Genomic DNA, 15008 nt, shown 5'->3' on the forward strand with positions numbered 1-15008 from the left:
GGGTGGAGGGACGGTGCAGGAGAGGAAGGCCCTCTTTGAGGTGGATTGATTCAGTGACTGGGATAATTGGGATGGGAGTGTCGAAGACAGTGCGATTGGCACAGGACAGAGCAGAGTTTGGGGCTGTTGTACATAGGGTCGTTATGAGTCGCAGGCGACTCGACGGCACATAACAACAACACAACAACCTTTGGGATTGCAATGCCACCTACCAGTAGGCTACCAGAGCTCCCTGGATAACTGTACTAATATTATTTAAGAGACTGTCCTTATTTTTAGGATATACACATTGAAACATTTATCTGTAAGGAGCAGTGATACTTGCAAATTACTCTGAAATGGTTCAGAGACATAGTTCTTACACACACACACACACACACACGCGTATATGTATGTATAAACATGTATATATGAAGTGAGAGTAGGACCCATACGGGTGAGAGAAGGGTGAGATTATAAAGCCACTGGGACAAAACAGTACATCTGTCTGAATAAAGGACGTGTAGGTATTCTTGGTAAGACTCTTATTCTGGCAACTTTTCTATAAATTAGACGTTATTTCCAAAGAAGTTTTTAAAAACTTTGTGAGCAGCTGAAAGCCAGTACAGTGTCACGGAGAGCAGTGCAGGATGGCTGTTGTGTGTGTTGACTGAAGGAGCTGGGTTGTAACACCAATTCAGTTGAAAGATCATTTCGCTTTACTGTGCTTGAAGTTTTCTCCAAATCTGTTGGGTTTGTTTGTCATAAAGTAATGCCGGGACCTTTCTGGGAATGTTGTTAGGCACAGCTGAGCTAACTTTTTCGTTCTAGTGACCCAGGTGGCCATGTAGAACTGCCCTAGGATATCAAAGCTTGCCACATCTTAATTCTTTCAAGCTGTTGACTGGGTTTGAACTGGCAGCCTTACTGTTGACAGCTGGGTGCTTAACTGTGGTGCCCCCAGGGCTCCTTTTCTGAGTATAAGGACATCTTTTAAGTCACTTAAGTTGTTTAATAGTTGCTGGAATCTATTTCATGTTTAGATTAATACTGAACATAATTCTCTTTTTAAAAGTTGTCAGTCATTCAGAAGCCAAACCGTGAGCTTGGCCTTGACTGCTCCTTCCTCTTCTCCAGAAGCCAGCATTCAGAGGTTGGTTGTAACGTTGTAGGTGGTTCCCCCTTGGTGTATTTGTGCATGTGTTTGCAAACCTAGTTTTTACTAATGTAAGTGAAATATTACACTGTATTATCGCACACTGCTTTTCCCAAGAACTTTTTTCTTTTAAAGAAAAATACAGCTTACAGGTAGTTCCCTTGTTTGCTTTGTGACCTGAGAGAATAGAGGACTATAATTGTCTCATAATTTATTTTGGCAATTTCCCAATGAAGAGATTTTGAATGGCTTCTAGTTTTTTTCCAGCACGATGTGTATCATAGCAGGGTGTGTGTGTGTGTGTGTGTGTGTGTGTGTGTGTGTATTTCAAAGGTATGTAAAATCCCAGTAGTATGACTGCTTTATTGTTTACGTGCACTTGCATTTTATAAATACTTTTGAGTAGAATGAATATGCTAATTTTCTAGCATTTATGTCAACTTTGGATAGACCTTTAAAATGTTTGCCATTCATACGTAAAATAGCACCATCATATTGAAGTAAGTGCACATTTCCAGTTTCACTGGCTGTTTGGATTTCCTCAGATGTGCTCTGTTTTGGTATCCTTTATCTCCTATTGTCCTTGTTTGGTTGGTTGTGGTTTTTTTTTCTCTCTTACTGACCTGTAAGAATTCCTTATATATTCTAAAAGATTATTGTTGTTATGTGCTGTCGAGACACTTGTGACTCATAGTGACCCTATGTACAAGAGCCCTATACCCTGCTCTATCCTGTGCCAACCTCATTGTTTCCAACACAGCTCCTCCTCCTACTACTCCCACTCCCGCTAAAATGCCTTATTTGGTTGTTTGTTTCTTAGTGACAGTAACAATTACTTACATATTCTAGATAACAACCTTTTGCCTGTTAAAGATGCTTTAAATATCTCCCCTTAGGTTTGTGTCTTGCTAAGAATGTCCTGTTTCAAGATTAGAACACTATTATGTACACATTCATCTCCTGTTTTCATGTTTTTCTCCTTATCTGGAAGATGCCTTGGTAGGACAGTGGTTAATCGATTGACTGTTGCTCGAGAAGTCTGTGGTTTGAATCTACCAGCTGCTTGTAGGAGAAAGCCGTTTGGCTTCCATGATGAATATAGCCTTGGAAACTGTGGGTTTCTACCGGTCCTGATGGGTCATTGCAGGTTGGACTAGACTCAGCAGGAACTGGCTTGGTTTGTGTTTTGTAATCTAGCCGGACAGTGGTGTTGTTATGTGCCATTGAGTCACCTGTGACTGACCCACAGTGACCCTATGTACAGCAGCTCTGAACCCTGCCTTGTCCTGAGCCACTATCACTAGCTGACCAACCCCATTGCCCCAGTCACTGTATCAGTCCATCTCATCTGGGGTCTTCCTCTCCTGTGCTTTCCCTCCACCCTTCTGAGCATGATGTCCCTCTCCAAGGACCTGGCCATGTGCCCAAAGTATGTGAGGCAGCTTCAAAGTCCTAGCCTCCGAGGAGAATCTTGGCTTCACCCTCTCCAACACAGACCTATTTGTTCTCTTGGCAGTGTATATGGGTTTAATTTCGTTTTTTCCTGATAGATAACCAATTTCTTCATCATCTTTTATTACATAATTATTTTCTCTCCAATTTAAAATCTGAACCGAACAAAATAAATTCATATGAGTACTGGATTCTGTCTGTACTCTTTATTGTGTTCACTTGAGTGGTGTATATGTTCCTGTGACAGTTTCACAGTTTAATTTGTTAGTGTAAGTCCTAGTTTCCCTTCCAGATAACTTTAGAACTACTTTGTCATGATCCACTGAAAAGTCTGTTGGAATTCTGATTGGCTGATGCTCTTTATGAAAAAAAATTCTTACCATGTGGTGAATGGACACTTGGGCCATGGAGTTAGTTTGCCCTGTATGTAAACTACTTGTTTGCTTTGGTGAGATTATTATGCCTATGTTAGAGAACAGTTGTCTGGTTTTCATGTAACAGTGTTTAGAAATGGAGGACATATGCTTGGTGCATAAAAACCCCTCATTGCTTTCTGGTTTGAACCCTCTAGCAGACTTCTGGAGGCTGTAAATTTCCTGCAAGGAGACTGCCCATCTTTCTGTTGTGCAGCTGTTGGGAGGACATTCAGCCTCCCAAAGAGGCACCACCATTGGCTCCCTACCCACCAGGCCCCCGGAGCTCACTTTAGTGCATAGATGAGCTAAAAAAACCCCAAAACCCCACCAAACCGTATTATCATAATCAAGCTGTTGTGTTCAGTACAGTTTTATAGCTTATTAATGAGAACAGTCTTAATATTAATGTAAGAAATATGTGTATTTAAATACATATATGTGAACAGCATTTCTATCTACAGTGACGTATGATGTTATAAATAAGCATATTAGGGTACTTCTGGCTTCACCCACTCATTCATGTCTTTATTGCTGCTTCTTTCTGATGCAGCTGCTGTGTATGTAGGCAGTGTGTGCGGATGCACACATGGCCCTGTCTCCTACATCCCACGGCCTCGAGGAAGACACAAAATAAATGAGCTCATACCACATATTGTAATGACTCACTTACACAGCTTGCTGACATGTTAGAATAACTCTAACCCTGCTTCAGTTTGATGAAATCCACTTTGTCAGAAAGCTCAGGTTACTGAATTTACGAAATTTGGTTTCTCAGAACCAGTTTTTAAAAGATTTTTGCACAGTTATAAAAATTAGTGTAGGTCATAGATCTTAATTTGGAGTCTGTGGCTTCAAATCCTAATTCTCCACTTGGTTTGTCTTCCTGGATACATTACTTAACCTCTCTGTGCCCTAGTTTCATCACTTGCACATTATGCAGATGACAATGACCCTGCTTTGCTGAAACTGAGGAGGACCTGAAGTGCTTGCTTACAGTCAAGGACTGTAGTCTTCAATATGGATTGAAGCTCAACATCAAGAAGACAAAGATTCTCATTACTGGGCCAATTGGCAGCATCAGAATAGATGGAAAAGAGATTGAGGTTAACAGTAACAGCTTGCTCGGCTCCCTAATCAACACTCCTGGAACCAGCAGTCAGGAAATCAAAGGATGCATTGCATTAGGACCTTTCCAAAGTACTGAGAAGCAGCCATGTCAGTCTAGAGACTAAGGTGCCGCCTGATCCAGGCCGTGGTCTTCACAGTTACTTGTTATGCTTCAGAGAGCTGGACAGTGACTAAGGATGACAGAAGAAGAATCAATGCCTTTGAGTTGTAGTCCTGGAGAAGAGTCTAGAACATACCATGAACCACCAAGAAAACGAATAAGTCTTTCTTGAAGAGGATGAAACCAAATTTCTCCTTGGAGGCTAAGATTTTGAAGCTCCATCTCACATACTTTGGTCGTGTGGCCAGGAGGGACCAGTCCTTGGAGAAGGACATCAAGGGTGGACGGATAGTGCATGAGAGGAAGGACACCCCCCATGAGATGGATTGATATAGTACCTGGGACAGTGGGGGTTGTTGTGTCGGTGTCAGTGAGACAGGGCAAGCTTCAGAGCTGTTGTTCATAGGGTCACTGTGAGTCATAGGCGACTTGATGGCACATAACAGTGACAGCAACAAGCTAAAGAAAGCATTAAGCCATTCTGAGGGTCATTAGGAAGAGTGAGTTAATCTCTATATGATGGTGTTGACAGGCCATGTGAACAGTGCTGTAGAAGTGTTAGCCATTATTATGAAATTATCAGCGTTCAGTTAGAATTTCATAAAGAAATTTTTGTTCATATTGACTTTTCCCTACCTTCTTTTAAAAATCAACTCTATTGAAATATAATTTCCATGTAATAAAATGTGCCTGTGTCAGCTATACCGATTGCTGTATAAATGTTGACAAACATTTACACCCCTGCACTCAAGACACAGAACGTTTCTGTCAGCCTCGCACACTCCCTTGTACCCTTCTGCACTTACATGAAAAGTGACAAAGTTCTGCGTGCTCTCTTTCCGGGATTTCTCTTGGAGCCGAGCTGGGGGTGGGGGGGGAAGTTTGTTGGTTCTGTCATTTTTCTGTTAAGCTGAAGGTTGGGGGTGAGGCAAGGTGGAAGCAGTTTCTTTTTTTTAAAAAAAATTATTACTATTAATTTTAATGAACGTTCACAGAGATTTTCGATTTCCATTCATTTATTGCTGTAGAAGCAGTTTCTTTCGGCTGCACTGGTCATGACTGCCTGCGGAAATGCTTTGTGAGGACAGTGGGGACCTTCCATCTGTCTGTCGTGTTAACATTGTGCCACTGCCCACCCCCTTCCCTCACTCACAGGGCAACCGCGTAGCACAGATGGAATTAATTGCCCCATAGGGTTTCTAAGATTCTCAGCCGCCAACAAAAATAGAGGTCCCCGTCTTTCTCCTGAGTAGCTGCTAGTGAGTTAGAACTGACCTTTGGGCTAGCTGCTGAGCACTTCCACACCGCATCACTTGAGATCCTGGTGGTGTTATGTGCTGTCGAGTTGGCAGCAACTCTTTGGGACCCTGTGAACAGCGGCTGTGAACCTTGCCCTATCCTGAGCCAACCTCACCATTGCTGACACACTTGGCTCCATTGCCACAGTCACGGTGCCAGTGCATCTCATCCGGGACCTTTCTCTCCTGCGCTGTCCTTACACCCTTCCAAGTATGTTTCTCTGTGAGGGCTGGTCCCTCCTGACAGCATGCCCAAAGTATGTGAGACGGAGCTTCCCAACCCTTGCCTCCAAGGAGCAACCTGAAACCCACTCTCTCCAGGACAGACAGGGAGCTCATCTGGCCTAGTGGTTCCAAAGGCTGGCAGTTCCAACCCACGAGCTGCTCTGTGAGAGAAAGATGGGCAGTCCCCTCCTGCATGAGTTACAGCCTCTGAAAATGTGCTCGAGTATCGACTATGTCGGTTGGCATCAGCTCAAGAGCAAAGAGCAACAACCTTCAACTTGTTGAACTTGGACGTCTTCCAAACATTGTGTAAGCTCATCCAATGTATTATCTCAACAAAACGTCTCAACACTGTTAAATGTAGTTGTAGGATTCTCAATTTTTAAGAGAGCCCTGGTGGCCTGGTGGGTAAGGAGTTTTGCTGCCAGCCTAAAAGCAGACAGTTTGAATCCACCAGCTGCTCTGAGGTAGAAAGGTGGACAGTCTCCTCCCGTGGAGTTTACAGCCTCTTAGAACACATTGGAGTCAGCTGTGAGTTGGTTCCAATCTGATGTTAATGACAGAGATAGATACTCCCGTTTTATGCATGAGAAACTGGAGATCAGCTGAATGATAATAAATAATTAAAACTCTATCTGTTGGATAATTAAAACTTTTGAGTTCTGAATTGGGATTGGACCTGTTACTATTCCTGCCATCTGGCTGTTATGAAGGTTAAGCAGGTTAATAACCCTAGGCAGTGATTGGCACTCAGTACTGTTAACTTGATATTTTTATCATTATCATCATCATCATCAGGAGTTGTGCTGCAACCTAAAGACACGTAGTTCGAATCCACTAGTTGCCCTTAGGGAAAAGATGGGAAAGCTCTTCCCATGTAATTTACAGCCTCTGGAAACAACTGGAGGGTCTGCTGTATATTAGAGATGATGGGGATAGGACAGGTTTCAGATCTGTTGTTCGTAAGGTCACTCTGAGGGCTGTTTGACTCGATGGCACCTAACCACCACCACCACCGCGGTTGCCGCCGCCACCACCGCCACCACTGCCACCACCACCACCGTCACATTGATACATAGAAAAAAAAGCAATAAGCACTGTTCGTTTTAGTTTTCAAATACCTCTAATAGTAATGGCTTCAGAATGAAGCACGTTGAATATTGAAACTCAGCCTCTTGGTTGTATTCTTGTTGTTATTATTTTTGTAAAATTACTCTCTGGCAAAACTAGAATGCCCTGGATACACTGATTAGCTAAGCTGGGCCCTAGAGGATAGTGATGCTTGATAAATGATTGCAAAGTTCATTTTTATAACCATAAACATAATAGCTATTCAGTATGTACAAGGAAGTAAAATTACTTGCTCATTTGCATTAGATAAAGTCAACTATATGCAGTTGTGACCAATATGTATTGCATAAAGACTCTTCATTCCATACCATATATGACTGTGCAAGGTATATATCTGTGCTGACCTATTGCCAAATGGAAGTATGTATAAAACCATAGGTTCTCTGAAATAATGGCAATTTTAGGTATTTATTTCAATATTAATTTTGGTTATGGTTATTTGTCCTTGTAAGTTACAGACCTTAGAGCTTAACCTTTGTTTTAAAGTGTAATTTTTATAAGGAAATGCTAAAAGAGATTCCCCCCTTTATTAAAATGAACTTTCAGTTTTTTAAGGTTGAAATCTGTGGGATCATAGAAGCAGAGGCATTGGAGTCTAGTTCAAGATTTCTTTGTGAGAGTGACATCTGGTGGTTCATTTTGAGTTTACATAGTTGCCTAACGATTAAAAAATGAAAATAGCCTTATAGCTGTTGAGTCAAACCCCACTCATGACTGACTCTCTAGTGGGTTTTTAGAGGTTTCAAATCGTATGGGAGGAGATTGCCCATCATTCTTCCTTGGAACAGTTGCAGGGTTCGAACCACCTGCCTTTTTATTGGCAGCATAACTCCTTAACCTGCTAGACCAGGGCCATTTTTAAATGGCTTTGCTTGGTGGCACTTAACATGCTGGCTCTCAAGGATCAAGCTGGTACCATTGTTAGTGCTCAGAGTTTGACAAGCTGTTGATTCGTTTGCAGACCTTGCTCTTAGTGACGCTTCGGCCACAATGATATTGCTGTTATGTGCTGTCAAGTCAGAACTGATCAATAGATCCTCCAGCAGTTTTCTGAGGCTGAAATCTCAGGGAAGGAGATTGCCCATCTTTATCTTGTATAGGACAGAATAGAACTGCCTTATAGAGTTTCCCGAGAGCCTTGGAAGCATCCAATATGGATTGAGGCTCAATGTCAAGAAGATAAAGATTCTCACCACTGGGCCAATTGGCAGCATCAGGATGGATGGTGAAGAGATTGAGATTGTACACAGCTTTAGCTTGCTTGGCTCCACAGTCAACAGTCTTGGCACCAGCAGCCAGGAAATTAAAAGGCGCATTGCCATGGGAAAGTCTGCTGTTAGGGACCTCTCCAAAGTACTGAAGAGCAATGGTATCTCTTTGGAGACTAAGGTGCATCTGATACAGGCCATGGTCTTTGCTATCACTTGTTATGCATCATAGTTGGACAACAACTAAGGAGGATAGAAGGAGAATTGATGCCTTTGAGCTGTGGTGCTGGAGAAGAGTATTGAGGGTACCATGGACTGCTAGGAAAACAAACAGATTCATCCTGGAAAGGGTCAAACCGGGCTGCTCCTTGGAGGCAAGGATTCTAAGGCTCCATCTAACATACTTTGGACATGTTGCAAGAAGGGACAGGTCCTTGGAGAGGGACATATGCTTGGTAGGGTGGAGGGACAGCGCAGAAGGGGAAGACTCCCTATGAGGTGGATTGATTCAGTGATTGGGGTAATCGGGATGGGTGCAATTGGCACAGGACAGAGCAGAGTTTAGGGCTGTTGTACATATGGTCGCTATGAGTCCTCGACGGCACATAACAACCACCACCACCACCACCACCACCACCACCACCACCACCAAAGGGTACCAGTTTATTGTGATCCACACAGTCAAATGCCTTTGTATAGTCAATAAAACTGAAGCTAAGTATCAAGAAAACAAAGATTCTCACTACTGGGCTGACTTGCAGCATCTTGATAGATAGTGAAAAGATTGAGATTGTTCACAGCTTTAGTTTGCTTGGCTCCCCAATCAACACTCTTGATACCAGCAACCAGGAAATTAAGACAAAATACATCAGGAAAGTTTGTTGTCAGAGACTTCTCCAAAGTACGGAAGAGCAACAGTGTCAGTCCGGAGACTAAGGTGTGCCTGATACAGGCTATAGTCTTTGCAGTTACTTACTATGCATAAGAGAGCTGTACATGACTAGGGATGATAGAAAGAGAATTGATGCCTTTGAGCTGTGGTGCTGGAGAAGAGTATTCACTATAACATGGACTGCGAGGAGAATAAACAAGTTCGTCCTAGAGAGGGTGAGACCAGGCTGCTCCTTGGAGACAAGGATTCTGAAGTTCCATCTCTCATCCTTTGGACATGTTGCAAGGTGGGCTCAGTCCTTGGAGAGGTACATCATGCTTGGGAGGGTGGAGGGACAGTGTAGGAGAGGAAGACCCTCGGGGAGACGGATTAATTCAGCTGGTGTAATAGAGCAGGGTATAGGCTGTTGTGCATAGGGTTGCTGTGGTCGCAGGCGACTCAGTGCCACATAACAACAACATAAGAAAAACAACAAAAGGGTTGGCAGGTGAATCAGCCGATCCTCCGGAGATGGCTGAACATCTCCTCCTGTACAATCCCAGAAGCCTGAGGGAGGGTCACTGAGTCAGAACTGATTGGATGGTTAGAGTTTGCAGAGGGGAAATCTTTGTGGGAACAAACGGCCTCATTTTTCTCCTGAGGAGTGGTTAGTGGGTTTGAACTGACAGCCTTTCAGTTACAAGATTAATGCTTAACTACTTCACCACCTTATTATGGATTCAGTTACTCTGAACTCCAGATCTCTCTCTCTAGGATGGAAAAAGCCAACATGGGAGCACATTTGTTTAATTCTTTTTTTTTTGTTAGGCGCTGTCTAGTTGAGTATGACTCATAGTGACCCTAGGAAACAACAGATCTGAACCCTGTCCTGCCCTGGGCACCCTTCACATCTCTGACATACTGGAGCCCATTGCTGCAGTCACTGTGTCAGTCTATCTTGTTGAAAGTCTTCTCCTCTTTTGCTGCCCTCCTCCTTTCCAAGCATGATATCCCTCTCCAAGGAATAGCCTCCCCTAACAGCAGGCCCAAACTATGTGAGACAAAGCTTTACCAACCTCGCTTTCAAGTAGCACTCTGGCTGCACTTTTCCCAAGACATATCTGTTTGTTCTTTTGTCAGTCCAAGCGATATCCAGTATTCTTCTTCAACACCAGACTCGCAGGCAACAATTCTTCTGTCTTGATTCATTGTCCAGCTCTCAAATGCATAGCAAGTGATTGAAAAGACCATGGCCTGAATCAGGCACACCTTAGTCCTCAAACTAATTTCATTACTCCTCAATAATTTGGAGAGGTTCTTGACTACAGACTTTCCCAGTGCAGTACATCTCCTAATCTCTTTACTGCTGGTACCAAAGGTATTTATTGTGGATGCAAATAAGATGAAGTTGTTGACAGTTTCAGTCTTTTCTCCATCTATCATGATGTTACCCATTGAACCAGTCTTAAGGACCTTTGTTTTCTTGGTGTTGAGATGTAACCCATATTGAAAGCTGTCATTTATCGTCTGCAACAGGTGCTTCAGGTTCTCCTCACTTGCAGTAAGCAAGACTGTATCATCTGCATATCCTGAGGCCATGTTCTTTAATAGAGTCCTGCTTCATGAATTTGCTCAGCATACAGATGTGTTAGGTCTGGAAAAAGGGCACACACCCTTCTTGATTTTAAACCATGCACTGTTCCGTTCTTCTGTTAGGACATCAGTTTCTTGCTCTAGGAATAGATTTTGTATGCGTACAAGTCAGTGTTCTGGGATTTCCATTCTTCTCAATGTTAGCCATAATGTGTTGTGATCCACACAGCCAAACGTCCTTGCATAGTCAATAAAACACAGATAGATGTTCTTTTGGTATTCTTTGCGTTCTTCCAAGATCCATCTGACATTAATAGGGATATCCCTGGTCCTATAGCCTCTTTTAAATCCAGCTTGAACTCTGGCAGCTCCCTGTCAATGTACTGTTCCATCTGTTTTTGGATGGTCTTCAGCAGTATTTTGCTTGCGTGTGATATTGATTGGATTAGATAATTTCCACATTCTGTTGGATCACTTTTCTTGGGTATTCTTCCAGTCAGTCGGCCGAGCAACTGTCCTCTGAATTTCCTAGCATAGAGTGGTGAGGACATCGACTGTTGCATCTGTTAGTTGAAACATGTCAATAGATACCCCATCTGTTCCTGGGATCTTATGTTTGACCAATGTCTTCAACACAGCTTGAGCTTCTTAGTTTCCATTGGTGGTTCTTCATATGGTACTTCCTGAAATTTTCCATTGTCGACCAATTCTTTTTGGTACAAGGATTCTGTGCATTCCTTCCATCTTTTGATGTTGCTTGGATCATTCAAAATTTTGCCCATAGCGTCTCTCAGTAGTCTGGCTTGAGGCTTGAATCTGTTTTTCAGTTCTTTTAGCATTATAAATGCCTAGTGAGTTCTCCCCTTTTTATTTTTTGATTCTAGCTTTTTACTAATTTTGTTATAATACTTTGTCTTCTTTAGCTGCCCTTTGAAATATTCTATTTTATTTTTTTTTAAATAAATAGTCTTTTACTTCAGCATCTCTTCCCATTTGGGCTTCTCGATGTGCTAATGCAGTTTCTATACTTTCTTCTGACATCATTGTGGTTTTAAAATTCTCCTCTTTGTAATGACTTTTCATTCCACAGCTTCTCTGGTCTTCAATCACTGGTGATCAATGGCCCAAAATGATTGTTAAAATTTTTAAATTTAGATCGCATAAACTCAAGCTCATGTTTTGGTTTTTGTGGGTTTTTTTTTTAATTGTTGTGTACCATCAAATAGGATCTGACTGGCACTGATTACCCCTCCTTCTCCAGCAGAGCATCTGGTGGATTTGAACCCTGTGCCTTTGGGACTGCAGCACAGCTTCTTGCTACTAGGCCATCAGAGCTCCCTGTGAATTTGTTTTAATTATTTCCAATTTCAATTTGAACTTGTACATGCATAATTGGTGGGCTCATCCACAGTCAGCACCTGGCCTTCTGACTGCTGCTATTGAACTTCTCCAATGATTCTTTCCACAGTTGTAGTCAGTCTGATGCCTAAGGCAGTCACCAGGTGAGGTCAAGGTGTAAAGTCACTTTTTCTTCAAAGAGGTGCTTGTGGGGTGATGAAGGGGTGGGGTGCTGAGGAGGTGTTCAGGAGTTAGGCTTCTGCCGTTGGCCTTCTGTCCGCTCTGTGGCAGAGAGCACCTTCCCCGCAGGACATCAGTGGAAGCTAGAATAAGAACAATTCCTTCCACCTGAGCCAAGGCTCATCAGCTAGACAGAAATACCACCTCGGGAAGCAGTCTTCAGGAGAGTCTCGATGAGCTTGTACAGTCTCAACACATCACCCCCAACCAGTTCTTCCAGTTCTTTTTCAGTTTGATAAGTTTAGCATTGACTCAGGGAGTCAGGAACAAAGTCAAGTTCAGGGGCTCTTTAAATATGTATAGATTCTGTGATAATGTGTGGCCTTCTGTTTTGAGTTCAGAGAGGTGACAGAACTTATTAAAGTGGATAAAGTGAACATTGTAGCCTGTGATGATAAAAATACTGGTTCCAATACTGCAGCATGAATTGGGGAAAATGGCTTTTTTTATGCCGTCATCTGTTATTACTCATGGGTTTTTGAAGAGAAACTTAGACTTTTTTATTCTAGTGATCCAGAAATGACCCGATTGTGCTGTGCTGTTCAGAATTCCAGTACAAAGGACGTGCACTCTGTAGCTGCTTCTATTCGCTTACTATGCAGCATGAAGAAACCCAATTTTTAAAAAGAATGAATCAAAACTTGTTACTTTCCTATAAATATTTAATAAATGAATTTTAAAACATAGAAAAGAGCTAATTGCTATGAATAAATCATTGTATGTACAAAATACAGTCAGTAATACGCTCTCCAGCCTTGTTTCTGCCACCAAGTCTGGACTTTCTGACTGCCATTCCTTCCTTATTATCAACGTTTGCATTCTAGTCATCAGTAATTATTTAATGCATATTGATTGCATGTTTGATCGATTTTGGACTACAAGAATTGGTCATAATCCTCAGTTTCCTTCTCTTTGGCTTTCCTTGTTTGTTCATATATTTGAATAATAGTCGTGTTAATAGGTTTTCCTTGTATGCAGATGGATAATAGCCTGACACTCATGGTGTTATACTTTAGGATAGACTTTGAAATTGCTCTTTTAATTATGAATGCAACTCCATTCTCCCTCAGTTTTTCATTCCTGGCGTGGTGGATCCTGTGCTGTCCCTTTCACTTTGCTAATGCCTAGAACGTCGATCTTAATACAAAGTCCGAAAAACGAAAAACGTTTTGACCTTTTGTTTCAGGATGGGTTCATTTATCTTCTAATTACTGGGTTGTAAGTTCTCCATTTTGCTTAGTAACTGTTCTTTGGAGAATGAAGCTAACGTAGAATTGCCTCCACCCTACTTTTCTTCCTTTCAAAAACAAAAAAACCCCCAAACTTTATAAATTACTAGGGTCAAATAAACACTTCCTAAACCACATGCCTTTGGAGACTCCATGAACTTAGAGAAACGGTGATAGAGGAAGACTTAAAGTCTTTTCTTCATAGGGTCGCTATGAGTCTTCATCTACTTGATGGCAATCAACAACAACAATAAACAAGCGAAGAGCCCAGAGCTGCTGTCAGAGCTGTTTGCCCGTCACAGCCCCGCTTTAGGACGGAGGAGGATGGGGAGGACAGGAGAGTTTGCAACGCTGCTCGTTACAGCAGCCCACTGCTTTGTCTTTGCCTTGCGGAGGGGCTGGTGGGAGGGAACTGCCACCAAGCTCATCAGTGAACAGCCAGTGTTTAACCACTGCATCACCAGGCCTCTTCCTCTCCCCCACACATACTCAGTCTCAATTTACAGTTTAAAATTTAAGTTCTTTATCCTTGAGAAACTCATTGTGTTTTTCTTCTCTTTTATTCCCCCAGGATATCTTTGAAGATGCCTTGGAAACCATCCCTGTGTAAGTAAAAAGTCATACAAAGTATGTGGCAAAGAGAAGTTGGTGGCTCTTTTAGATCGCTTATTCCTTGCGGTCCACTTGGAACTGACTCATAGCTAAGCCAACCCTCCAGGGGGTTTTCAGAGGCTCAAAGTCACACGGGAGGATATTGCCCATCTTTCTCTCAAAAAGCAGCTACCAAAAGGTGTTCCGTCTCTTGTACAAAATATAAATATTTCATTCTTAATAATCTTTATAATAATCTGTACAAGTTGCCATGCTGTGGTCACTTGTAGTTGCTGTGAGGCTGGACACCGTGACACTGATGTGTCAAATGCATTAATGACTGGTTACCCAATGCGGACAGAGAGTGGGGTGGAGCTCTCCGATTAAAACAAGCTTGGAAGGAGGAGTGGCATCCACTTCTGTAATAGCTTGCCTCCGGAAACCCTATGAACCTGGAGAGAGGATGAAAGGCACCCAGGCCTCAAGGATTCTCCTTCATGGGGTCGCTATGAGTGGTCTGCGACTCGATGGCACTTAACAACAACAACAACAATAATCTTTAAGTACACTGGTTAGTCATGGGTGGGCCCTCTATCTTTGAATTGTCTGTTTTTAAAAAAATTTTACTCATTCATTGTTCCTCATTTTCTTCCCTCATCCTCTCTTTCTCCTGTCCACTTTGCAATGCATCTCGTTCTAGATTGTTGTCATACATATAACATTTAATCATTTGTTCCTTTCAGACCATTCTTCCCCTCATCTGTTTCATCGCTCATTATCTATCCAATATTCATTATCTGTCCACTCTTTTCTTGTTCTACCCCTAACCTGTCATGCCAGTCCTATTTTATAACAGCAACATTATGCAATATTTGTCCTTTTGTGACGGAAATATTTTATTCAGCATAATGTCCTCCAGGGCATACACCATGTTGTATAATAGTTTACGAGTTCCTTGTTTTTCAGTGCTGTGTAATATTTCATTTTGTGAATGTACCATAGTTTTTCTATCCATTTGTTTGTTGATGGGCACTTGGGTTACTTCCATCTTTT

General features: G+C 42.2%; 1 protein-coding gene and 1 pseudogene across 1 annotated transcript in view; both read left to right on the forward strand.

Annotated features, from left to right (window-relative positions):
* The window catches only part of TTC39B (tetratricopeptide repeat domain 39B), a 139525-nt gene that overhangs the window by 32198 nt on the left and 92319 nt on the right, over nucleotides 1–15008 (forward strand). The window contains 1 exon segment of the mRNA XM_006903714.1: nucleotides 13936–13970. Coding sequence (XP_006903776.1) covers nucleotides 13936–13970 — 35 coding nt within the window.
* LOC102866394 lies at nucleotides 5987–12561 on the forward strand (annotated as a pseudogene).

This window comes from Elephantulus edwardii, unplaced genomic scaffold (genome assembly GCF_000299155.1).
Source record: "Elephantulus edwardii isolate Elephantulus edwardi_28Jun2011 unplaced genomic scaffold, EleEdw1.0 scaffold00014, whole genome shotgun sequence".
Classification (NCBI taxonomy): Eukaryota; Metazoa; Chordata; class Mammalia; order Macroscelidea; family Macroscelididae; genus Elephantulus; species Elephantulus edwardii.